At 37.1% G+C, this 27,701-nt stretch overlaps 2 protein-coding genes across 7 annotated transcripts in view; one reads left to right on the top strand and one right to left on the bottom strand.

The window, feature by feature from the left end:
* Positions 1-1,958: 1,958 nt before the first annotated feature.
* On the bottom strand, positions 1,959-15,128 carry LOC109078935 (poly(A) polymerase gamma-like). Of its 5 annotated transcripts, none has more exons than XM_042736978.1 (23): positions 14,972-15,128; positions 14,142-14,309; positions 11,713-11,779; positions 11,548-11,629; positions 11,298-11,407; positions 10,831-10,883; positions 10,634-10,746; positions 10,468-10,557; positions 10,170-10,308; positions 9,946-10,018; positions 9,744-9,864; positions 9,587-9,671; positions 9,458-9,511; positions 6,120-6,239; positions 5,441-5,550; positions 4,977-5,098; positions 4,712-4,875; positions 4,153-4,262; positions 3,826-4,028; positions 3,609-3,689; positions 3,382-3,441; positions 3,194-3,309; positions 1,959-3,107 (listed from the first exon to the last, which is right to left on the bottom strand). In XM_042736978.1, exons 1-22 carry the CDS (start codon positions 14,986-14,988, stop codon positions 3,211-3,213), a joined length of 2,241 nt encoding a protein of 746 aa, XP_042592912.1. In that variant the 5' UTR covers positions 14,989-15,128; the 3' UTR covers positions 1,959-3,107; positions 3,194-3,210. The 5 variants fall into 5 exon arrangements, with proteins under 5 accessions (XP_042592912.1, XP_042592908.1, XP_042592910.1 ...); XM_042736974.1 differs by having other exon boundaries at positions 3,603-3,689; XM_042736976.1 differs by having other exon boundaries at positions 4,153-4,265.
* A 9,887-nt stretch (positions 15,129-25,015) lies between these two features.
* Positions 25,016-27,701, top strand: part of LOC109049284 (B-cell lymphoma/leukemia 11A-like) — a 54,638-nt gene continuing 51,952 nt past the window's right edge. Inside the window, exon 1 of one of the 2 annotated variants that reach the window (XM_042736980.1) lies at positions 25,016-25,544. In XM_042736980.1, coding sequence (XP_042592914.1) covers positions 25,490-25,544 — 55 coding nt within the window. In that variant the 5' untranslated portion in view covers positions 25,016-25,489. Of the gene's footprint in view, positions 25,545-25,565; positions 26,350-27,701 lie in introns of those variants that run through there. The other variant, XM_042736981.1, reaches the window with a different exon arrangement.

The following is a 27,701-nucleotide window of genomic DNA, read 5'->3' on the forward strand; positions in this document are numbered from 1 at the left end:
GTAGAAACTTACATTTTCTGTAAAGCTGCTTTGCAACTTTGCATCGTGAAAAACGCTATACAAATAAACTTTGAATAAAATTTAATTGAATTACCAAATATCCAGTGGTCCATGGATATCGATATGCAGCCAGGAATCATGTTTTCTGAAATTTATATGTGCCTGATTTTGATGCTGGGGACGCTTTTGACATCTAGTTATTCAGAATGTAACATGGTAAATATTTACTTGATGAGTTGTCAATACGATATATAGCAATACAATATATAGGGTAAGATTTTACCACAAAATTCAACATTAACATGAAACGATAACTTCAAATCCGTGTTCCACTGCTTGGAGTCCATTTGCTTCTGTGAATTGCAGCGATTAATTTGCTTCTCTTTTCTGTTGTTTTCGGCAGTCTGTAAAAATATGCCTCAGATTTCTTGTCAAATCTATTTGTACAGTCAATCGCAAAGCTCTTTCTCATTTTAGATGTTTTGTGTGTTCTGTCGCAGCATTCACGCTTAAAACTGATGCTGCCTCTCAGTTGGCGGAGCTGCAGTCACTCCAGCTGACGGTGACATCACGTGCATACCCTCTATTGAATATAAAGTAATTTGTCTTGAAGCACTGGCAGAATGATCAGTACGACATCGAAGTACTGTGAGAGCGCTTCAAATAATAAGGATCCGTCTGCTCTCTTATGGCTCTTGCAGTACTTGATGTCATACACTGATCATTCACAGCGCAGCGCGCTTCGCCCAATATTAATTGGGCTTGCCATACTCGTCAGCGTAAGCGCAGCCAATCAAACGAGGGATGTGCATACTGCGACGTCAAATTCAAATTAAGCAAAAATAAAATGAGAAATGTCAAGGTGCTTGTAATAAATTAATACGTTTAATTTACTTTTAATTTCAACCAATAAGAAAACGTTTTAAGATTTTGAAATCCCACGAAATTTTTTATTCCATACAATAAGTTTCACTTCAGTCAGTCTGACACTTGCTGGGAATTTTTACACTCTTTACGTTCTCCTGCTTATTTAATTGACTATAGAAATGTCCTCTTATAGAACAGACCTAAAGGCAGGGTCCATCCAAAAATGAAAATACTACCACTGTTTACTCGTCTTTATATTGTTCCAATCCAGCGCAGCTTTCGTTATTGAGCGGAACACGAAAGGAGACATTAGTCAGAATGACAGCTTCAGTCACCATTTATTTTCAACGTATGGAAAAAGATGCAGAGATATTGAATGGTGACCGCTGTCAGACCCTCACATCCTGCCTTACATATCTTTTCGTGGGTCTACGATAGAAGTGAGCCTATGGAACAGCATTAGGATGAGAAAATGGCAATGTGTGGCGAACTTAAGAACCAAAGTTCAACATTTGAAAGAAAAAAGTACATGAACTCATTCTGACACAGTTTAGAATAACAGTGGACATTATTATTAAGACCGATTGACCAGTAGCTCAAATTATATATATATATATATATATTTTTCAAATGAACGCCGCTTGTAAGCTATTTACTGAAGCTCACGCTATTGTTACACCCGTTAGGGTAATCCCCTGTATACGCAGTGGGAATCTCCCACAAACAAGGACGTTTATGTCCAACAACAGTGAGAGTATAACAATTTTTAAAGCGAAATTACGTTCTGACTTTGTTGAATTGTAAATTACACAAATTATGTACCCATAGGGTTATTCGCATGTTAGTTTTGAGGCTCCTACATGAAGACAGTGGTTAACGCAAGGTTGTTTACAACCTTATTACTCAGATCTACGTCACAGGGATCGCCCATAGAAGGTGACGTCATCTTAAACAACGACACTTACCATCTGATAGCCTACACTTGGGTAAAGAATAGGTATATGAAGGTGCCGTTTTTTCTCCTCGTTGTAATTCTAAGACAAATGTTTTAGAAGAGAAAGAGAAAGAGAAAAAGAAACCACAGGAGTCACTTTGGGGTTTTGAGATTTTTATGTTCTTAATGTAAAGAAGGCAGTTTACATTACATACAAAAATACCCTGTCAAATACAACTTTTTGCCCTACAAAAAGAATGACAAGTAATTTTTTTTTAAATTGTCCTAAAGGTAAGGAAGATTCAAACTAAGTGACGAAATTAATGTCTAGAAGAATAAGTTGTTCAACTGCAATACCTGTGTGATATAAAAAATTATAATGGTACAAATAAATAAAATGTTAAGAAACCCCAAAAATGAATAGTAAGTTTATGTTCTCTGTACATCCCAACAGGGTAGGACAGTAGCTTGTGGAAAGATTGAGAGGGAAGAAGAGAAAAAAAAAAAGAAAAAAAAAAAAAAAAAAAAAAAAAAAAAAAGAGGAAAATCATGGAAAGAGGGCAGAAATCTCATTTAGTCTCTGTTCTTTAAGTTCAGGAGACACTGCCATCCAGACCTCCATGGGAGGCGCAGGGGTGATGCTCTAGACGCAGGGAAATACAATCATGCACATGCACTCGCAAAAACCAACACTGACTCAATCACAAGCTCTTTGTAAAACCAGATCTGCCTTTAAATGTTGGCCAACAGACCCAAACCCCAGATCTAATACTGTTCTTTTGTTCTGATCTGTTAACAAAACTATGGAGTGGCTGCAGCGTTTAATGTGATGGGTAATGGAGTCTTGGTTTTTAGTTACTAATGCTAGTCCATCTACACACTCACACACATACGCACCCCACACAAAAGGTCCTCCCAGAAACTGAACCAGAACCGATACAGCGAATACAAAAAGACTGCAACGAAAACCTTCGGACAAACAATGAAGAATCTCATTTACAGTGACAAACAGGACAATTTTTTTTTCAAAATTTTTTTGTTAATAAAAACTACATTAAGGTGGCATAGAAAGACTAACAATGATTTTTAAAGTTATATACAAACTACATCTACTGTACAATTTGTTTCAAAAGCTCAAATAGATGTTTAAGCAAGCATTGACACAGTAAGGCATAAAAAAGGGGGGAGGGGGGAGCAATACTTTACACTAACTCTGTAACAAGCAGGAAGACCAGCCAAATATCAGTAGCAGTTTAAAAGCAGCACTGCTGTTACACAAGTGTGGTTCCACTCTTTAAGGGACAACCTGTGCAGACAGATGTTCAAGAAGAGGGGAAAAACAGATTAAAGGCTGAATCAAAGAGTGGCAGCAACATTAACAATTAATGTTACCTGTAGATAACTCATTGTTATCGGTTAAGAGTGAGCCTGATTGAATTTTTAATAACACGGAGGTTGCTTGTGGGAATTGGGGAAGATGCATCCGGAAGCTCTTTACTGGGTAGTCTCTGAAAATACAAAACACAGTCAAAGATTTCAATATAGACTTCAAATTATGATGATTACTACATGTCAATTACCTGTGATCTTGATGTATCAATTGTTGGTATTGGCATAGGTTTGGTTGCTGAAAGACCCTCCTGTGTCAACAAAAAAAAGACAAAAAAAAAAAAAAATTGTTTTTTGCAACACCATTGCATGTGGTCTTGTGTTGATTTCAGTATTAGTGAAATGAGCCAGTTGTGGTCAATACCTGAGAGTAAAGCAATAAACACGAGAGAGAGAGAGAAAAAAAAAATACCCTCACCACTGTTGGACCCTCTTCACCATCCAAGCCATTACTATTTGGAGGGTACGGCTCTTTAAACGCAGAGTCATCTGAAAACACCTGAAGCAAAAAAACAATTCATTCACATATTAAGGCATGCTTGAAGTTTTTCGACTAGATTATATGAGTGATCTACAGAAAGGTTGATCAATTGTAATGGATTTCTTGGCCTGTGTATTTTACAAGAGCTTAGCACCTCTGTATCTTTGTGCCTCTTAGGTGGATCTTCCAGAGATGGAGAGTGAGGTCTCTTTGGTGCTCCATTGATACTGTTGGGCAGTTCAGTTAGGCTAGGGGAGGAAGAGGTAATGCGGGGTATCACACTGCGGCCCACCACTGTAGGAATGGTGTTGCCAGTGGGAGGTGCTGGGGGCTTGGCAACTGGAGTGGTGATGGGCTCTGAAAAAAAAAAAAAACTAGATGAGTGGAATCAGAATAAATGTAGCTTAATTTTGATGTTAAGTGTGTTTCCCCAATAGAAAAACAGGAACAAGTCCATAACAGAAGATATGATGGCACTTACTGGATCCGATGACTGGAATGGACATTCCCTGTTCTGGTTTTGGAGGAGAAACTTCTGATTCTGGTGGGCTGTCCATGAATACAAGGACTGGATGCTTGGGTGGGCTAATACTACTGACAAAAAAAATAAAAAAATAAATAAAGGAAAAAAGAAAACAAATTAAGAGATTTAAGTAATTTTATGTAACAGCATTTTGATATTACAGCTAACTCATATTTAAACATTTCTTGAGTTTGAGAATGAGGCCATAAAATTAGCTTAACCACAAAAAAAAAAAAAACCATGACACTCTACATGCAGTTTGTGACATTTATAATTTCCGCACTGAAGCAAGTGTAGAGTAATATCCAAGTCTTGTTTTCGGTTCCAACCCCTAGACCTTCTAAAAGCTTTCTGGTAGTCAACAGTGATACCATAAACTGAAAATGGCATTTCAGTATCTTGGAGAGGTATGAGTCAGATGGCTTAAAATCATCTTGTGATCTTTCAGAAATCCCTTAGAATCATTTGGTCTGAACTAGCTAAATCACAAATATTTCATCCTGATCAGTGACACTACCTATCTTCAGGTGTGGAGGCTGGCTGGCATGGTTTGCTGACTGGTGTAGGCGAGCTGAATGGAGTGCCGATGTCTGTGTCCCTGGAGCTGTCCAGCTGACTGCCATCCAGAGAGCAGCGCTTTGATCCCCCACCATTTGAGCTCCGATTTATATCTCCCAAACTCTGCCCAAAAGAGAGACAGGATACAGTTGCAATGTAGTTTAGCGTCTTTACAGACTTAGAGTATTGAATTTTTCTACAAACACTAAGAGACTTTTTTTTACCTTCTTCTTCCTCTGCACAAGTTCAGGAGGCAGGTACTGATGCAACTGTTTTTTCTTCACATGTGTGGCCTCAATAGTCATGCCATCCTTTAGCATGTTGATATTGCTGGCCTGCCTATAAACTACAATGAACTTCATTTGACAGAAATTCTCAAGCAGGGAAAAGCAAAGTGCAAAAAAGGCTAATCATGGAGATCTTTCTTAGTGCAGTTTTTATACTTTTACTGATTTGGTGTTATCAGATACTAACGCTATATGTATAAACTTATGAGCATCATATAAGGACAATGTCATATGATGTATGATGTAATTACGATTTGCACCAAGGAGGAAAATGAACTTGAGTTTGACTCAATCGAACCAAACAAGACAAGTGTGAATACACCCTAAAAGACCCCAAGTTCTAACAACTACATCCACGAGACATGAGCATGGAGGAAAACAACAGAGGCTGAGAAGTTTACCAGTATCTGTGAAGGACTGGATGTCGTAGGTCAAGTCAATATTCACACAGTCAGAGTTGTCCAGTTTTTTGAAGCTGATTCCAATGAACCACATGGAAACAAATTCATTTCTGTGGAAAAAAGCATAAAAATCTGTTGTAAATTTGCAGGTTCTAAAAGTCAGTTGAGCAGTCTGTATATATTGGCCATTTGATATCAGCGCCTGCTGTTGGAAAACTCACACTAGTCAAGCACTTGTTCACCACTGTACTGTTTCATGGCCACAAAATAAACATGGGTATCATAAAAAGTTGATTAAAGGTAATTTAAAGAAGCAGAAGCTGAAACCCCGAACATACTTCTAAAACCCAAATTTTAGATAAAACATTAACTCCATGTTTGTTATAGCAGAAATCCAGTACAAGGGTAGAAATGTGTCAGCTGGTAGAGATTTCACAATACTGTGCATGACGGTTGTAAATCTATGCAAGACTGCTTTGCATTATTTACAGAATTTCCTTACGTTCAAAAAGTTTGGAATTGTACCAGAAGCATGCCAAAATAGTGTAAACCTCAACTATTTCTTTAGCTATAAATACATGAAACAATCACTACATCATCACATACCATTACAGTCATGTAAACATACTCGTAGCTAGATAAAACATCTGGTCTTGCCACACACTCATCTGTTACTTACTCGTTGTGATTCTCTTTTGACCCGGGAAAAGACTGTGGGTTGACATGGGCAAGGGTGATGTACTCATTGCGCTCCAAATTTCCAACCAACACTCTTATCTTTGATTCGACCAGTCCAATCCTGTTGAGGCCAGAACATCATTATATGAAGATCCCGTGATTCCATTCCCAGAACCCAATTTTTATCAGAGAACTGATTTTGAATATTAGGGGTGTAATGGTACACATATTCGAAAAAAATTCGGTATGCATGTGTACAGAACAAACACAGTGTTGTTTTAACCACTTCATGTGCATAATCTCTTTTGAAATTTCTGGTTTTAAATATCATTATTTTTGACGGGAAACAAAGTCTCAAATTCCGGCAATTTTAGTTTTTTCAGGAAATACAAAGAATAAATGCCATTTTGACACTCTTTGATGTGGCATGTTGGCTTCGCAGACATCTCGTGTCATGTAATTACTCAAATCAGCTCAATCAACCACAGAAAGACGTCAATACAATAGCTTGTAGGGAAAACAAGATGTCACATAGTTTTACATTTACCTCAGAAAAGACTGAGCATTTCTCCAAATATTAGCTGAAATATTCATTATTTGTGTTTTATCTGTTAGTGACATCTTAACTGTAAGTTTAAATAAATCCGTCATGAAAATTTTTTGACAGGTACTGTGTAAATGATTATATTTCATCAATGAATTAGAATTTTACAATTAGATTTAGAAATTAAATGTAAATCTGCCTTATGTGCAATTAAAATGCTTTCATACAATTTTTTATTTTTATTTGAGTGGCGATTATTATATTTAAAATTAAATGGCAATTGAATTTATTAGTTTCGGCTCTTTTAATATTATAGTAATGTGCAAGTAATGGGACTCACTATAGTTTACAGCATTAACTGAGCGAGATTTTTAGCCTGATGAAATGACTATTAAAAAAAATTAATTAAAAATGAATTAAAATTAATAAAAAATTCAAAGACAATTTGTTTGGTAAACCCATATTGATCATTTCGGAGTAGACTTTTCTACGATTATTACGGTCATTATGCTGTTTAAGTAGAGGAAAAGTCTCTGACACAAATAACATTACTAGTAATACAGGGCTCCAGACTAACTATTTTTCATAGGAGCACTGTAGCCCGACTGAACATTTTAGGAGAAAAATCAGCCTTAAATCAGCCTGCAATGCAATCATTCACATATTTTCCCCATTTTAACTGTATTACTGACAAATGCTTTGATAATAGATAGACTTAACTCAGACAATGTGCAATATTCTTTTAATTTCAGAGGGATATGACAAATATATATATGATATCATTAGGGCTGGGTATCGATTCAGATGTCTCAATTCGATTTCAATTCACAAGCTCTCGATTTAACACTCAATTTTTTTTATTACATTCAGTGAATATAGTTTTAATACAAATGCTATTGATATTTCAAAAAAAAATAAAAAATTAACACATTTTTTTTACAAATGGTGAATTTATAAAAAGAAATTAAGAGCCACAGGCCTGTATTTTAAACCTTTTCTTTTGTTGTATTGGGTCCTTTTTTAAACAATAATAGGGCCATGTAAAATGTTCTTATTTTTTCTGGTAATCAGATGAAGGCATAAAACAATTAATTTATCCGAATCAAATGAAAAACCCTTTTATTTTTTGGCAAACAAAGTGCTACACAAAAGAGATACACTGTTAAAATTAAAAAGAAAACAAACGTGATGATTCCTTTAAAAATAAAGATTTATTAATATTTATTATTATTATTAGTAGTAGTAGTAGTAGTAGCATTGTTGTTACATTGAGTCTTAAGACTGCTAAATAGTAATGTTTTTGACAATTTCTTCACGTGAACCTAAACTTTTCTTTTGACGGGTTGCCGTGAGGAACTTGCAGCTGCTGTGTATGTGATATGACAGTAGTTTTGTCAGATTAAACGGTAAAATGTTAATGAAGTGACTCTCAGAGTAGCTAGGGATGAAATTAGTCTATTCATAGTGAGACGACAGAGGCTGAAAACACCGCGAGTGTCGTCCGCGCTTGTGTAAAGAAAATATGTTGCACCATCTGCCATTCATTCATTGCGGAAATTATGGCGCCTTTACGCGTGATGTCAAATGCTACCGCAGATTTTTAGTATTACTATAGAATTTTACCTGAGCATTGCAAATCGCGCATATTGCTTTGTTCTTGTCAACAGTATCTCCGCCATGATAAGCACCAAATGAGTGACAGGCTTTCTGTTGTAACATTGCGCAAGGTAAATAAGAGGGTGACATCTAGTGGAGAAGACTAATGCAAAGATTCACATTAATCAGATATCCTTTTAAATGCTGAAATAAATACCGGAAAAGATCGATTCGTGGCTTTTGAGAATCGATATCGAATCGACGCCATAAAAAAAAACAAAAAAAAAAAAAACAACGATTATTCGCAAAATCTTTTTTTTTGCCCAGGCCTAGATATGATAAAATTACTATTGTTTTGCATTAATAAGTGCAGCTACTAATAATATTACATGTTCATTTCTTGTTTACATTTGATAGTAAAGCATTTAGCTTGAGTTGGGAAGCTCACAAAATTTATTTTATTAACAACAGTAACAGTATCAAATGTACAATCTTATTTTTATGTAGAAAAGGTACAAATTATACTCTTACTGAACATAACATTCTTCTATAGTTATATGGAACAACAACTTCTGTGACTGTGACTTTTCTTACTTCACACACACACAAAAAGTGCATAACTGACAAAATCTGATTTCTTAAAGATCTGATATTTTATAATAGTGATTTTATAATTTCAAAATATAAAGGAAAAAGTATGAATGACTAATAAGCCAATAAGTGCTGCTCTGCTGCTATCTAAAGTGCTTTAAAGTGCTGGAAACAGTTGTGTGATATACTTGAAAGTCATTGAAAATTGCTTGTATTTCTCTCTCAAAAGGTTGTACAAACCCTGAAATTAATAACGTTATAACATTCTACGATTTTTGCCACAACACCATGGTTACAGTTAGCGTTACGGTTTCTGATTTTCTACATCAGCGCTGTTTGATCTGTTTAAAACAGAGATTGGAATGCAGAATTGGAATGATTCTCACTACATCTCGCAGCAACCTTATTCATTATGCGGCGAATTCAAATGCTTCTCACTGGATCTTGCAGCACTGTTTCATCTATGCAGTAAGTGTCGCGAAATCAACTTTGGTTCCAGAGTAAAGCAAGATGCGACCATTTGCTGACAGTCTGAAGCCCTGTAATACTTCAAATTACAAAATTTTTGCACACACAAAAAAACCAAGACATATTTTTTGAACTCTTACCACTCCAGATGGTTTTCCTCAGTGGATGCACTGGCAGTGAGGACAATGTAATGCCTGCAACAACCCAAAAAAGACATTAAATCTTTACTGTAATTGATCTTTGATGATACACTGTGGACATCCACTTACTTGTACTTCTGGAAAAAGTTAGGAGGTTCAAACAACTTGGACCAGTCGGCTTTACCCTGAAGAATTTCATCTGTAACAGTGAGACCTAAACAGAAAATTTGGAAAAATTAGCAAATGGTTAAGAGAAATGGCCAATTAGAGACGATCTATTACACACCATTCTTGAACTCTTCACTCATGATGGTGCGTGTGGAAGTGGACACGTTGTAGGTAGAGTTCTGTTGTGGATATGCAGGAGTGATGATTGGCATCAGATGATACCTGTCTGATGGATTCACCTATAAATAAAATGACAAACTGTATAGCAAAAGGTCCAGAAAAACTAGAAAACTGTTTTTCACAACGAGCTTAATACCAACCCGTGGATCCCAGACTGGCAGATTTAAATTGCTGTCTTCAGGTTGTTTTAAAAGCACAGGGTTTGGCCATTCCCTGAATAAGTCAAAAAAAACCAGAAATGAAGTTAAGAGGGGGAAAAAGCAATGGACGTTCCATGGATGCAGGAAAGAGACTAGACATTATCAGCAAAACAATACGTGAAGTTTCAGTTCCACCATATGAACAGAATGTGCTATGACCTCACCATTTAGAGAAGACCAGAAAGAACTTGTGCACAAGTGTGGCGGCAACAGCATTTGGATAGAGCTGACAAGTTCTGGCCACGAGCATAGCCCAGGAAACTCCACCAAGAAAGCCTAGCATGTTGGAATAGATTCCACGTCCTAAAAAAAAAAAAAAAAAAAAAAAAAAAAACATCATGGAAATGCAGTATTAACTTGCTTTTATCATGTCAAGCCAAGATTAAAAAAAAAAATACATCAGAAGTCTTGATTTCAAACCAGACAAAAAGTGTCTGAAGGCAAGCTTTAAATCGGACTTACGTTTGGCCCACAGTTTAATTGCTCTCAATGTTAATCTGAAGTTCTCTTTATTAGGCACCAGATATAGGATCTCATCTGTAACACGGCAACCTGCAAAACAAAAGTACATTTATGGAAGAATCTACAGTGTTTTGTGAAATTTAAATAAAATCTTAGAGGGTATTACCGTTTAGACTGCGAATGCATCTGATGTCCAAGTTTCTGAGGAGAGAGTCTCCTCTCAGGTCCAGGTTATCAGGAATTGACTGTAGAGCCAGCCTGGCAAACAGCAGATCAATCGGTGGAGGAGAAAAAAAAAAAAAAAAAAGCTTAAAACAAAATATCAACCAGGCTACATATCATAAACACTTTAAGTGTTTTACCTCAATTCCATCAAACTTGAATTTGATGACTGGTACAAATGCATCTTCTACAGCCTGAAAAGGAATTATACACAGGATAAGTCAATCTTTAAACAAAGCAGTAGCAGAGGTATAAATAGTGTTGTCAAAAGTACAGATCGCAATACCATTCAGTATAGGAATTTTTTTAAACGTTTCCCGCCAACATTTGAGCGCTGTTGAACAGATTCTTAAACAGTGCTGACTGGTCATTGTGTTCACGTGCTCAACAGATGACAACTTTAATTGGCTAAAAGGATCAACCACAGTCATATCTATTGTGCACGTGGACACAATGTCCATTTAGCACGGTTTAAGAATCTGCTCAACAGCGCTCAAATGTTAGCTGGACATTTTTAAGCAGGACGTTTTTAAAATGTCAGTACCGAATGGTATCACGGTTGGTACTTTTGACAACACTAATAAATAAGGAATAGAAAAAGTACTCACTCGTAGATCCTTAATCTCATCAAGCCGTTTTAGTTTTTCAAAGAAGGATGAAAAAAAGTCAGTTCTTTCGACGTGACGTGGGGCAACACACAAAGCATCTATATCAGCACCTAAAGAAAAAAAACAATTTGATATGCACAATACAGCACACATACCCCTTTATAAATGTAAAGCCTTTTTTAATTTATGATGGCAGATCTTTAAAGGTCAAACTGCTGCTCTACAGTACAATCAAGCTCATTAAATGTACCTTTTGTGTGCACTCCCAACCTATATGACCCAAAAGTAAAGATTTTGCCCCCAACATTCACTACTGCTGACGTTGGAAGATTCTGTGAGGGAAAAGGGATAATTCAGAAAAGCATCTCATCATGTAACTTGGTAAACAGGTCAAGAGACCTGCAGTATTATTTACCTTTGATTCACTGATTTCTGCAATCCACTCCTTCACAAATGAATTCAGCTTTCCAAGAACTGCAAGTCTATAAAAGACAAACATCCCTTTTAGTGCCTACAAGACACTGTGCAAAAACTGGTTTGTAGTAGAGAAATTATACACTCAATACTGTAGAAATCAAATGATATTTAGTTTAAACCAGCAATAAATCAAACTGTGTAAAAAACATCAGAAGTTTATCTTTGTATAACATAATTATTGGGTAACTCTCTTTAGTAGGGCTGCACGATATTGGGAAAAAATGACATTGCGATATTTTATTTTCCGCGATATATATTGCGATATGAAATCTAATCTAATTTTTTCTTACAAAAAAAAAAGGGGTGAGCACACTTACATTCTTATTTTAAATGATTTAAACATCAGAGTATTATTTAAATCAGAGTAAATTATTTGTTTGTAACTTTAGGATATGGTTTGAATTGTTAACATTAACTAACATGAACTTACCACGAGCAATACTTTTGTTACTATATTTATGAATCTTTGTTTATAAAAACACAGCTCTTCATTGTTTGGTAATGTTACTTCACAGTGCATAAACTATGTTAACAAATACTGTACAACTTTTGATTTCAACAATGAAGGCTATAGCCTAAATGTTGAAATTAACAATGTTGTAGAAGTGCAGTTTAGTAATAGTAAATGTTAAATAATGTAGTTAAATAGTTTAATAAATAGAACATTATACACCAATTCAGACGTCTCATGAGTTCAATGTTGGACAGGTCAGTTGATTAAACCATTCATTAAAATGAATCGGTTCAAAGGAATCATTAGTTCGCAAATCAGACGTGTACGGCACACGTTGTGTAATTATTTTGGCAGTTTAGGATATTGCACAAGATTTGACAACACAGAAAACATTTCATCACTGGATAGTTTTTTTTTGTTTTGTTTTTTGTTCGACACCATCGTGTCAATAGATTTTGATTAATATGCGCGAAGGAGAGAGAGCAAGACAGCGCTCATGTTGTTTGAAGATGGTGAAGGTGAGCGCGCGCGTGGCCGGGGCTCTCTCGCTCTCTGCTCATTCTTATATGCACCCTGTTAAACTGACAGGACTTAAAAACACATGCAAATGATAAACTTTCACTCTATGATGGTTAAGCTGTGCAATTAATCCACGAATCACATCCGTCAAGGGCCGGGGAGCAGCTGGCCCGTACGGTTAATGAATAACGTATCAACTACGACAGCCTACATCGCACATCCTGCGATGTGACTATCATGGATTCGTACATCGCGATATCGATGCTTAAACGACACATCGTGCAGCCCTACTCTTTAGCGCCTAAAAACATTTCCTATTTAATCATGTTATGATGATCTGTGGTTTGAACTATGGTATACTGACTATTAATGTCGAACACCTTGCCAAGTGCACGCTACAAGACTGAAGACTGCCATCTTGCGCACAGTAGTGCATCAGTTCTACAGCACTTGAAGACTTGTCAGCCAGACATCAAACAAATCTATATTTAAAACTGTGGTAGCATGCCTCACAAGTTCACACACCAGAAGAGTAGAGTAAAACAGTTGCAAAAAAAAATATCTGTCATATGTGCAAGCCGTTCCGGGTGGATGATGTAGGATGATAATTTTTAATATAACTCCAATTGGATTTGTCTGAAAGAAGAAAGTCATATACACCTAAGATGCCTTGAGGGTAAAACATGGGCTAATTTTAATTTTTGGGTGAACTAACCCTTTAAGGAATTACAGCTCTTTAATATGTACCCCCCCCCCCCCATATGCACTGTAGATGATAACTTCAAACTCTTTGCAATTTTTCTCTGAGAAACTCCTTTCTGATATTGCTCCACTATTTTTTCGCCGCAGCATTGGGGGAATTGGTGATCCTCTGCCCATCTTGACTTCTGAGAGAAACTGCCAATCTGAGAGGCTCTTTTTATACCCAATCATGTTGCCAATTGACCTAATAAGTTGCAAATTGTTCCTCCAGCTTTTAAAGGCAGAAAGACCCACAAACAAACAACAACTGAAGTCGGCTGCAGTAAATGCCTGGCAAAGCATCACAAAGGAGGAAACCCAGTCTTTGGTGATGCCCATGAGTTCCAGACTTAAGGCAGTCTGCAAAAGTTTCTCAACAAAATGTTAAAAATTAGCATTTTATTTATCATTATATTTATTTGTCCAATTGCCGAAATTATAAAAATTGTGTCAGCGTCCAACTATATATGGACCTAACTGTACAGATCACTCCAGATATGTTGACTGTAATGTTACTTCAAAGGTTCATGTTAGTACTTTAATCAAAGACACTACATAGTTAGCAACGAACAACACATATTTGTCAGGCTGCACAAACCACCATCTCGAACCACTGGAAAGCAGTGACTAAATCACATAAATGAAACCCTCACCTGTGATTGAGTTCATCTTCACCCTCAAACACTCCAAATGGTTTCATAGCCTCAGTGAGCTTCTGAGTGTAGATATGGTCTATCTCTCTGGGAAAGGCCAGGCTGATTGAAGAAGTGATGCCATAATGTTTCCGAGGCTGCTGCCCGCCAAGCGTACTGTTACCAGTCCTGCAAATGAAGACATGATGATGATGACGACGACAATAATTATAGGTTAATGCTGCACTCCAGACATACTTAACTTTAAAAAGAATCAAATAGTACTGAACTCAACACTACAAGAAAAACAACAAGACATGAGAAACATTCTCTAATCATAACTTATGATAGTACTAAATATAAGCAAGGTAAATGAAAAGTGTATGATGGATTGTGTGTACACACACACACACACACACAATATGCCTATATAAACTTATATATACATACACATACATTTAACTTAATATAAACAATGTCAGAGCACATAGGACTTCTATATTTAAACGTGGTTTGTTTCGTGAAACATAAACAAGGGCTAAAAGAACCGCGTTTACATCCACCTGCATTGCCCAACTTTTGTGTAAACAAAGACAAGATTACATGGCCAACACCACCAAAATACTCGTGTTAAATGCAGTTGACTACAACACATGTATATTTAATTACTCTAATGCATGCGAGTGTTTTTATATATATAAAAAAAACACACCGAGGCCGCTTATCCGCTACAGCCTGCATTCTCTGTCCGTTATCTCAACAAACTGGCTAAACTAGCCTAGCGCTGCATTTTTTCTCGACAACTAACTCGTTTAACCTACTAACATCCTTGTGAACCACGGAAGACTTACGTTGACATCTCTTTCATGACCTTGCGTAGAAATATCCAAATATTTTCAGAACAAACACGCAGAAAACATGTAAACTCAGCCAGCAGCAGCCCCGTCTCAATTTATAACAATAGTTGTTGCTCCAATATGGCGCCCACCGTACAGACATTTCCCGACATGCTCTGCGCCCTCATACCCTCTGACGAATGTTTTCAAATATCAATCAGGTTGTTACTGGACGAATGCGAGAGCAGAGGAGCAGACGATCTGTCAGACGGGGTCATTTTCTAAAATATGCAAAATGGACAAACACATCTGCACTCTCTGGTAGAAAGTGAGAAACCGGAGGAGATAGGGCCTTGTTATTCGTGTGGATATGGGTTTATATTTGGAAGTCATATCTTGTAAGGACACGTATTTTAAAGTTTTGTTTACCAGGAAAAAAAAAATTAAAAAACTATTACCGGCCTGGACAAAATAGATGAAAAACTGTCACAAAGATCATTTGTGACAACATGCCCCCCACTAGCTGATCACGTCACCAGTGCTGCGTAAGTACAAGGACATCCCCAGTTTTGTCCCTTTTCAAAATATGTGGGAATATCAATGCTGAAGCTTATATTTGTTGAATAAAAATATTTTATTCAACAAACATAACAGAAATTGTATTCTGTTCGGGGAAAAGGGCATATACCCTTTTATTTAGTAGCTGGTAGCCTATTGCTCCCTTTTGCAGAAAAGCTTTTATTTATTTTTTCTTATAGGCCTACTTGTCTATCAGTCTCTTACACTGAACAGGCTACTTGTCTGTGTCACATCTGTGGAGTTTCTTGTATGTATGGATGCTTCATTTGTTATTGACAGTGGGGTTATAGATTTTAGGTAGTTTGGAAATGGCTTTAAATCCTCCTTCAGACTCATAAGCCTCAACCATCTTCCTTCTGAGGGGCTCCTGCTTCACTTTTAGTCTTGATATCATGGTTCCATGTGCTTCAATTCTTATGACCGAACCAGACCAGATTATTGAGGTTTAAGGTGTAGGCAGCCTTCCTCTTTAATGATGTTCTACTAATATGCCCTTTATTAAAATCACAAGGCACATGAATATATATATTTTGTGTAATTGGATATTTGACTTTAAGATATAGTGACAATTGTCCCGAGTGACAACTAGCTCTATTATACGCTATATAAATGGTACTGGGCAGGACTTTTCAATCTTTCCACAGACCCCAAATTGAATCATGTTTGTGTGAGGGACCCCTCAAATTTTACTAACTCTTAAAAGACAGCTTAATATTGTAAATATGTGGAAAAATATATAGTTTTTATGTTTCATATTTTTTTCTACTCATTACAGCACTACGTATTATTTATTTGTTTGTTTTTATTTAATTATTCAAATATAATTTAAGTTATTTTATATGTATACTATATTATATAATGTTATCTTTTATTTCTGTTAATGCTATTTATTTATTTATTTATTTTGTAAACTTATATTGTTTATTTATTATCTTTTATTTTTTTCTATCTATCTATCTATCTATCTATCTATCTATCTATCTATCTATCTATCTATCTATCTATCTATCATTTTTATTTTATTATAATTTTTATTTTTACACTGGCCACCTGGATCCCAGTTTGAAAACCTCTGGTATGGGGAATACATTTACTTTTAAAAATTTGGCTATTCATGAATGATTATAGGCTGTAGCTGCTCTATTTGATGAAGCGCAATACTTCTAGTTAGATAAGAGCTTTGGCATATGTTGTGATTGAATCGATTAGACACAAGCCAGGCTTCGGCAATAGACTGTTCCAAAGAATTCGTGTGCCGTGCGTAATCGCTTATCCACAGCACCATCTAGTGGCTCCATGCCAGTGTTGTGGCGTGATGACGTCCTGCTCTCCAGTCAACAGCGCATGCAACTGTAGGCTACAGGAAATGAGTTCTTCCAGTATGCCGTTGACATTACTGTTATAATTATTATGATTTGAAGCGTTGGCACTGTAATATATCGGTCTATGACATTGTTATACTGTGTTCGTATTCGTAATAACCCATTTTTGAACAAAACCCCAAGATCTTTCAAAGAATAATTTTATTAAATTATATAAAACAAAGTTGTATACAGGATGATATCACAAATTCCAATAACTTGAAAAAATCTACACTGTATCTTCAATGCGACTTGTGAGATCTTACGTTTAAAATTACTTGTGGATCCAGTGACCGCACTTATTATAAACGTCAATTCCAAATGATAAGTGTATATAGGCTACAGCTGGATCTTGTATTATCCTAAACGTGTAGAAAAGCCTCACAATTTCACATCGTTAATCAAGATATCTGCTGCATATGTGCTCACATTACACTCTCAAATGTTGGGTGATATTTCGACACTTTTCTCTCAAAAAGACTTTCGACAACGTTTCAACATTCTTAGAATTTTCTCCTCCAGTGGTGCCCCAGCCTGCCAGTGAGTGCAGTTGATTGTGTAGATTCTTAAGGCGTTTTAAAAAATATTTTATTGGATACCTTCAGCAATTTAAGACCAAGAAACGGGCGAGCGTGATTTCACCAAGTACAACATGTTCCTGGATCAACAGCCTTGCTGATTCTGGAACAACATTACAATCAACCAATCAGAATTGAGATATAACCTATCAGGAAATATCTGTTTTAGACTTAAAATCAGGATTAGGTGCTTCTACACCCTTGTTAATCAGCTATCATTCCCCACTGATTTTAGGAATAAATTATGGGAAGGGTTAGGTTTAGGGGTAGGGATTGGGTTAAGTCTATATTTTTGGACAATAATGTTTATTCAGGATCATCAAAAGATGTTGATCCAGGAACATGTCTTACTTGGCAAAATCACGGCAACCCCAAGAAACGACCCGGACAACGACATTTTATTTAATTAATATTGTCTTTAATATTTTTAAACCACTTTCAAATTTCACGTATAATCTTTATTTTCAAGAACATTTCAGTAATACTGTCCACTTATTTTTAGATTGGCAGAACAGAATTTACAAAGGAAATGTTCGAAGCAGAAAGTAAAAGGTCCGTATGAACAATGACACTAAATAAATTACATATTAACAAAAAGCACTTTGTAAAGTATGAAAATTAGTATAATTAAGACAGAGATAAACACAATAGAATACAATATTATATGGAACCACCGTCTTTAATGCTGAATTTCAATAAGACAATACAACACTTTTACATATAGAAGAACCTTTTCTTTTCTTTTCTTTTCTTTTCTTTTCTTTTCTTTTTTTTCTTTTCTTTTCTTTTCTTTTCTTTTCTTTTCTTTTATTTCTTTTCTTTTCTTTAGTTGCAACAGGTAAACAATTTCAGTTGTTCTGCATACTCCTAAAGGTATAGTTAACCCCAAAATGAAGATTCAGTAATTATTTACTCACTCTAATGTCACTCTAAATCCGTATGAATTTATTTTTTCCGTGGAACAAAAAAGAATATATTCTGAATAATGTTGGTAACCAAACCATTTCGGTACCCATTGACTTTCAATGCACAAAAAAAGAAGAAGAAAAAAAATGTCTTGTATTATGCTTCACAGAAAGAAAAAAAAAGGTTTGAAAAGACATGGTTATGGTAATATGATGATTAAGTGTTTATTTTTAACTAAGGCATGTGCTTGTGTAACAGTTGCTGTAGAGTCTGCAGGAAAGCAGCGTTGTCAGATTGAAGGATAGGCTATTGTTATTGTTGTTCATCACGCTATGGAATAAAAGGCAATTAAGTAGGCTACATTTTTCGTGAGCATGTCTCCCGTGTTTACAGAAAAGCTTATACGATGCCAGAGTTTTTGTGGCTGTGGGAACCATTTGCAAAAGTCGCTGTCCATGGTTCTGAAGCAATTATAACCAACAGAATTCCTCAGTCTGACTGAAATATTTCAGTTCAATCAGCTTACCAAATTATTGGTGGATATAAGCATGCCAAGATATTCGGAACAAATTCTATTTCTGACCGACTACGAGATTGCATATACACTGCATCTCTGATTTGTGGTATTTGAAATTTCGTTCTTTGTATATCAAAGCACTATGACTGTTCAGTAGTTCAAGTAGGAGTTGGTCGAGATTCTTCATTTTAAGGCTGATGTGGAGGCATAAAAATAACAGTTTAAACGGTCATAGATCTAACATTTTCGTAAGAAAGATGCATACTACAAATGTGTAAAAGATTTCTTTAAACTGCGATCCTTTTTATAATTGCATTACACATCAATTCGTGCAAATCTTCCAAAACAAGGCAAACATTAAAGCATATTTATCATTTTGTCATTTGGGTGTTTGGTCTGAAGTATTCATTGCACTGCAATACTTTTCATGTTGCCTTGATGAATATCATCATCCTCCTCATTATTAAGAAAAAATTATAACGTAGGCCCATAAATTTAATAAAGTCTTCAAGTCCTCTTCTCCGCAATGCATCGTCACACTGCATTGCGTTTTGTATTCTTTTTTTTTTTTTTTTTTTTTTTTTTACAAATTGTAAAATAATAAATATAATTAATTAACCAAGCAACTAAATAGCAAAACAGTTTTGCACATAACTCAACTGTAAAAAAGTTGGCTAAAGAAAAACGTATTTCAAACATGAGGAAAATAACATTGACTGTTTAATAAAGAACCAGATTTCAGTTTGAAATCCCAAACATATATCGCTGTAAAAAGTCGTTTTTTTTTATTTTGTTTTTATTTTTTAATTTTTTTAGCTCAATCGTTAAATCTAACTGTCTATAATGTCGTAAAATCAAGTCGGTTAATTCTCTTCTCTCAGTAGGTTTCTTTCTTGTGAAGACTAGCGGAATTCCTTGTCATCATAATTCTGAACACTAGAGGGAGCCTGGAGCACGGCACATTGCTTTTTGCTCCCTGAATCTCTTAAAACTCCGCGATTCCTTGTCCATCATCAGAAACCTCTTTAATGACTCCAGCGTTTATCCTTTTATCCCGCTTATATAAATAACCTTTGATAAGTTATTAAGTTTAGCATGTTTATCCCGTTTAGGCTATTTTTTTGCATATTGTAGCTTGTATCTGTTTCAAAAGGTGCTAGAGTTTTTATGTCACGGGTTATTGTAAATACTTTTGAATTATTCAATGTCACTGATAACTAATTGCGCTTAATCTAAGTTTAGCATCAAAGGCAATATGGCAGCAGGTTATTCTTGGATTGGATACTCGGTTTCTGATACAGAACGGGGATGTAAATTGTGTTGTTCATTAGTTTGTCGTAGGGTTAACGCATAGGCCTGTGTAAGATGTTCATAATAGCCTATGCTTTACGGAAATATCGGTGTTTTTACATTATATTATAACTTAAGCAACCTCTTTTCAGTGATAACTTATGCAGCTTCTATGAAAATAAACGTAAACCTTAACAGATAAACGACTGGCGTCCCTGGTGTGCTTCCATTCATCATCCCATTAATGTAAGATTAATAACAGTATAAACACCGGCTGGCATGAACTTGTGAAGCGCGTCACCTTGAAATAACAATGGTTACGCAATAATATTAAGAATGTGTATTTTACTTGTTCTCTTAAAAGCTTTTTTCCCACTCACTAATAATTGTAGTCTTTACATCTGATAGCATGGGTCCACATGTAGTCTCACCGGTAATCTGATTTTCTCAGTCTCTCCTCTTTTTCTTCTCTTTAACACATTCACACGCCGTTGCTTTTTGTAGAAGAACCAGTACTCACGTTTATAATTTCGCCCACAGAGAAGTAATCCCTTTGATTATATCTAATACCTGCCAAAACCCAGATGGCATGCCCACCCATCGCTCAGTGTGATAATGCCACATTGTGAAATCTAGCCATTAATATTAATTTTCAGTCTGCGAATGTGTCTGAACTGCTGAAGCTTAAAATTCCTTAAAGAAGGCAAGGCTTGACTTACCAGGGATTTTAAGAGCATTCCCATTTCGCCTCTCTCCGTCCTTTGAGGTAAAACTTGTATTCAGTGGGATATGTAGACTTAAGGTGGTCAAAGTCTTTCACAGGCGACACGAAAAGGCCTAATTCATTTTACGGTCAGTCTGATTTCCCGTGTCAAATAACATTCGTCTTTGCGAAGTGAAGAAATGTAGCTTGCACTGATGTCTTTTATGGAGGTTATGTGCCTTTTTAAGGGTCTTTTGTATGAAATAAGCATGCTTTGGAAGCGAATGCACTTGGATAAAATAATTTCGATAATAATTCTCACTTTTTTTACAGTGACATTTTTCATGGTTAATTACTCAACCGCGATTCGCAGAGCCTGTCCCAGAGGAACGCGTAAGAGGATAATAACATGATTACAACCATATCTGAGAGATACATGCCATTTCATTTAGAACTAGCAACAAGACAAGGCCGGTTTATTTCCATCCAGGAGGGTCACTGTATGGCCTTCACTCTTAATCTGTCTGTGAATTAGTCCAAAGTCTATCGATATGGCCATCCACAAACTAACTGTGTGAACCAGACAGTACGGAGATCTTAACATACCAATCGCCACATCTGGCAAACAAAATACTCAGATGAATAGGTAAATAAATATTTGGCAAAAATTATTTATTAACCTTTTTTTTTCACTTGGCTATTGGCTCTGTATTTGGATTAAATTAGTAAAACATTCTTTATTTGTCATTTGTACTGTAATCTTTTTGATAAGAAAGTTTAAAGAGAATATAGAAGTAAATGTACACTTTCTCAATTAAAATATTAATAATGTGCAAAAATGTGTAATAAGAACGTTGCAATTAATAGAACAAAAATATATAAAAATAAATAAATAAAAATTGAATCGAGAACGTATTTCTCCAACATTATCCAACTCTGAGGGATTCATAACGTTTTCTTTGTTTTGCATATTAGTTTGTATATATGAACTTATTGACACAAATTGGTGTTAGAGGTACTAGTATTTACCAGACAATTTGTTTATATTAAATGCTCAGTAACGACTGACAGGTGCTCTTTGAGTGCTAAAACTAAAAATTTTAAAAAATTTGGCCAGATCATGGAATAGTTTTGAAATCTTTCACTTTTACAATTGAAATACATGCGGATAAAGAAAAAGAAATTACAACAAACAACCACATAATGCGCATTTTTAGCCTGAAAACTCTTCCAGTTAAAGTTAGTCAGAGATAAATGAACACACAGGCGCTCTCTCTATCTCATACACACATAGTGCACGAGAGGGTTTTTACTCAGTGCTAATCTCGCTGGTAAACCCTAAATGCCAATAAAGCCCCTCTTTCAACATGACATCAGCGCTGGACAACAGTTGCAGGAAAACAGATCTGCTGATGAATTGCCAGAGCTAGTGGGAAAATGAGAGGAGTGAAGCATGAACAGGGCGATGGGCGTTGATTTATCGCATAAGCCCTCGGTCATTTCCATATATTAAAATACGCCCAAGGGGCCAGTCAGTCAATTTCCTTGAGCCACTACCCGTGGAAGGCAAGCACATGACCAGAAGAAATTCAACTGTCTTGCTTTTTTCCCTCCTCTGACCCACACACCAATATTCATTTGGTAGTCTTAAATAGTGAAACCCTACTAATTAGCCATGAAGGTCGCATTTTAATAAAGTGATCTACCAGCAATTGTCATGGTATTATGTAGGTTTGGTAATCTGGTTTTTGTGTCATCCACAGGGCCTCGCGCATTGAGCTGAAACGTTATTTTAAGCATGAATATGTCATCGCACTTTCCTCTCAATCTCATTTCCAATCGCTTCCTCTGTCACTCTCTCACACAAAAGCACTTTTTCTGTACGAGCGAGCGCGCCTGACCGTGCTTTGGAGAGATGGATATTGCAATGCATTTAACGTCTGGCTGATTTATGATGGGATCAGTCGCATTGTCATTTACATATTGAAATTCTGTTTGTACGCGGCGCTTTGTTGCTGCCTGATAGCTTCCATTCCTGAAGGAGGTGTAAACGCTCCGTTTGCGCTGATCAATGTCCGCCTGGAGCAGGGACAGACTTTCAGAAAAGTAAAAATGTGGAAAAAAAGGCGGTCCATCAGCCAGTGGCCTGAGTGGGCACGTGCCATGGTTAGTGTTACTGAAATGCATGAACATCCCCAAATTTGCCCAGCACCGAACGCTTATACAAAACGATCGTTCAGTCGAAAGCAAACGCTGTTTATACACGTCGCATCCTAACCACGTTAATATTTGCTATTCATGCGAAATATATATTTGATTTTGTAGAGATTGTTGCATGCAAACTTAAAGTTTTCACAATAACCTGTAATCACGGTTCCCGACCGTGTTTTTTTTTTTTTTTAAACAAAGGGTTTTTGTTCACACTTGGAATCTTTTTCGAGCGAGGTTAAACAATGCAATCTTTCTGTGGGATGCAAGAACTGCAGAGCACAATCCCTCTTGAGAGGTCCTAACGGAATCCGTGGTGTATTTCTGTCAATCACGCTGCACGATCGCAGAAATACACGCTTAAAATAATTGGAGCCAAAACAGCTTAATTCTGTATATAATAAACTTCTATGCTTACTTTTTATTATCCAGAAGCCAATGTATGCTGGTGATTTAAAGAGCCTAGAAATCAAAGCAATTATCTGAATTAACATGTATAAAATGCAAATAATCATATAGCCAAACCAAGAACCCTTCATGTTTCTTTGAATACTGTTCTTTGGTTAAAGCACCTTATTATTATTATAATATGTTTTTTTAAAAGAATGATATAATTTAGGCGCTGGACTCTTAAAAGTGCTTTAAATGTATCTAGCTCCTTTTGTGCATGCTGGAGAATAGTTCGCTGCACTGAAACGAAATCAAAGGCTTTATATTGAAAATTCAGATCGATACGGTGCTTTTAATCATATGCACTTGTTGAGAACAATGACCTGAAAAGCATCGGCACAGTCAGTGTGGTACAGTCGAGCGAATCCATTGGCATTCCCAGATAGCCCTCGCGCAGAGTTGACCTTTTTACCCAGGGCAAACCTGACTCAACTTTCGCGTAAAGATCTGACACCTCGCGCCGAGAAGAAAAAAAGCCACACGCACACGCACCAGCACAGCGATCAGTCTTGGTCCAGAAACAAAGATGTCAGCGTATAAGCCTGCAAAGCAGTTTCACTCACTCGCTCGCTCGCTCACGGGTCACGCATTATCTCCAGCATTCGACTTCAATTCCGATCGGTTCCCTATTGAATTGCGCCTTTCCCCCGCAGACTGTCACTTGTTCACGCAGCCTCTGCTTTGAGTCTCTGGAGCAGTCGCTATAGTCTGGTCGTACTTCTACTAGTTCGCAGGGGTGTCTCTCTCTTCCTCCCACCTCGTGGATTGAACTAGCTTGTCATCGCGTTCGGTTATACGCTTCATGTCTCTTTAATTTCGAATGCATCGGCGCTGTTTACAGCATCTTTATATTTCTAAATCCACTCGGCGGTGGTTTACTGACACCCCCCTCCCCCCCAGTCGCCATTCTCTATAATCTGAACACATCTGAAAGTTATTACCCCGTCCCCTTTCTTTCTAGTGGGCTGCTCCCACAATCTATTCGTCAGTGTTTTGTTATATTTTTACAGTTACACTCTTGTAGTATTTAAGTCCCACCTACATAGCGAGCGAGTGTCCTATGCCGCTCTCTATGTGATGTCCCTTAAGTTTCTGTCTGTTCTGGAGGAATGTGGCAGCGCACGCGGCGGTTGAACCCACATGCCCCTGCTCGAAACCTGTCTGTCCTGTTCGCGCAACCCGATCGTGTGTCTCGCCGAGAAGCAGCTTGCGCGCTACCTCTGACTGACTGTTTGACCAGGAGTTGAGTGACTGTGTTTGAAGCACCATCAGTGTCCACTACGAAACCTTATATGCGAGGTTCCTCTCCCCTCTCTTTGTATATATAGCATGTCCGGCCCCCTTGAATCTCCTGTCCATTGGCTTTTCGTGCTCTGTTTTCCTGCGTCCACCCCCAGCGCGCGCGCGCGCACACACACACACACACTCGCCGCAGCGCACATTGCTTTCATTAAACATATCTCCCCCTCTCTCTCTCTTTCTGTGCATGCGTGTCTCTCGCTCTCTCTCTCTCTCGCCTCTTGTCCGGCCCCCTGATCTTTCTGTCCATTGGCTTCTTCGGGTCTATTTTTCATGTCCAGCCCCTAATGAGTGTCCATTGGTTTTGTTATTTCCACTCCCTCCTCCCACTCCACGGCTTTGCCCTGCCCATGTTCTGTATGTCTATGTCCATCCATCTCCTGACGTTCAAGTTCGCAGGGACGTCACGTCCGCACTTGAACTTGCAGCTCAGGGGGGCTTTTGCCATTTTTTCATCTCTCTCTCTCTCTTTTCAAAAAAGCCATGACGGCTATCCCACAATCCATCTTCCCTGCGCCATCTTTGTATTATTTCTAATTTATTTTGGATGTCAAAGGCATTGATGAAGATATTTTCTCTGGAGTCTCCCTTCTAACCCGGCTCTCCCGATGTGAACCGAGCTGAAAGCCACCACCAACCACCATGTCTCGCCGCAAGCAAGGCAAACCCCAGCACTTAAGCAAACGGGATTTTTCGCGTAAGTAAAGACAAATATATGTTGTGCCCGTTCGCTTTACCTGTTTTTGGCTCCGTTCTGTAGCGTTGAGTTGCTGGAGAGGAGCGTAATTCTCAGTCAAGACACACTGGACACTGGACAGCGCAGATCAAGTGGACTTTAGTGGAGAGAGCGTTCCCATCTCTGAAATGCCTTTACGCGCACCCTCGTCCGCCGAAATGCCACAAAAGTTTGCTTTCCATCGCTGTACTTGGGGAAGTTCGTGCCGACTCGGTGTTTAGGCGCATATGTCTTGGCTCTCGTGCCCTAGTCGCTTTGACCACTTAAGAGCAAGCGCTCACATATACCGGACTGTGGTGGGTATATGCACGCGTGCTTTCGCTCGCGATTTGCGCTCACATCTCGTGGAAAGTCCCGTAACGCTGTAAGTCTGTGATTCTGGGCAGGATTTCCCCCCTCTCACACTATTTTTGGAAGATTTTCAAAGAGTGGAAGTGAATTTTGATTGGGAAAAATCTCGTGTCCGACTGTTTTCAAGCGCCGCGTGCGCGTACTACCCACTGCCAGCAAATAGAGCACGATAGTCGCCTGTGTGAGACTAACATTGCAGAGCAAGACATCTGCATATAAAATCTATTCGATTTTTAAACCTAAGCTTTCCTTACATTTGAAGCCAAACGCGATTCTGATCTACTCGTATGGGCTTTCGCTTAAAAGCAGTAAGAGACGATATTACGCCACGCTCTTTGCCGTTTCGTGTGCATTTATTCAAGGATAATTTGATTTCACTTAGGCCTGATTTTTGTCTTAAATGTCGGTGACAAAGGTAAGACGAAAGCTAAATGCAATGCAACTATTTAGATCAAGTGTATGAAGAAAACCAGCCAGTTTTGCTCTTTTTGTATGCACACATTCGTAGCCTTCTACTACTGTTCTCAGTATTATCATTCCAATTATTATTATTATTATTATTATTTTCTTTTTACTCTAAACATGCCTTGAAGGACTGTGGTAGGCTGCATTTTTGTAAATAAAGTCTGCTTCGTATTTTATGGATCTGAAATGTTGTCAGGAGCACGACGAATCGAAAACATTTTAGCTCCTGTCTTCTTGTCTTTAGATTTGTACCCTTTGATATCTCAAAGTAAAGCTGCAAAAGCATTAGTCCGCGTTTTATTAGATAAACATGTTTGACACAAATCCCGAGTTGTTGTAACATTGTAAAGTATCGTGTAACATTATTGGGTTTCCACACTCAGGTTGTGGGATCTCAGCGCGGGTTACTCCGTGTGTTCGCAGCTGTTCGTGTCAGAAATCCACCGCTAGGGGGCAGACGACGATCATAAACTAGACTCGAACCCGATCAGTTTCGCCGCTATCTTTATCTATATTTGACCATATGTTAGCAAGAGCGAAACGTATTGTATATGAACTTGTAACTGTTTTTTTTCTTACCCCGTCCTGACCTGGCATGAAATGTAGAATTTGTATACCTTGTAGTTTGTAATAGATCAAATAAACTAACAAAGGATATTCCGGCAATAATAGACCATGTAGTTTACCTTGATAATTCACAATTACACAGAAAGCAGGTATTTTTTTTAAAGTGAAAGAGACATTTTAACGAAGTAGCTGTTATTACAAACTTTTACAAATTACTTTTCTGAAATCCAGCTTTAAATGTTTGATTTTCTTTTCTTTTCTTTTCTGATGAGAGCTAGGCTATTTGAAAACATTATCAGCATATTTTTTGGTATTAAGCTGCTTTTGTTTTTAAACACTTGCATTGATTTTAATTAGCCTATCTAAAAAAAATATATATATATAAAATAACAGTTTTAAATTCAATATTCGTTTTTAGTGCCAGCGCTGATTGTAGTGGAATTTAAAGCAATTGGGAAACTTAAATGTAATAGCTTACCATAGTTTTCACACATTCTGAACTTAATTTGTTTCTGAAGGATCTAGAAAGTCAAATATTCTTTTGCAACATATTTATAGAATTAGTCGTGTAAAGTTTCTGTAATATAATTAAAAAAATATGCATACATGCGCATATCTTTAGATCGCAGCTGCGATAGTAAAATAAGTACATAATATAATTGTTATTGCTAACTGAAGTGTTGAATATAAGCTGTTATTTTAATGTAACGTATATTATTGCAGCTGAAATATACG

Source organism: Cyprinus carpio, chromosome B13 (assembly GCF_018340385.1).
Source record: "Cyprinus carpio isolate SPL01 chromosome B13, ASM1834038v1, whole genome shotgun sequence".
Classification (NCBI taxonomy): Eukaryota; Metazoa; Chordata; class Actinopteri; order Cypriniformes; family Cyprinidae; genus Cyprinus; species Cyprinus carpio.

Bases quoted from the DNA above. Each gene is read 5' to 3' on its own strand.
- LOC109078935 (XM_042736973.1), bottom strand. The intron at 11,408-11,547 runs GTACATTTAATG...TTTTTTCTTTAG, and splicing joins GTTGGGAGTGCACACAAAAG to GTGCTGATATAGATGCTTTG. The intron at 3,310-3,381 runs GTAATTGACATG...TTGTATTTTCAG, and splicing joins TTGATACATCAAGATCACAG to AGACTACCCAGTAAAGAGCT.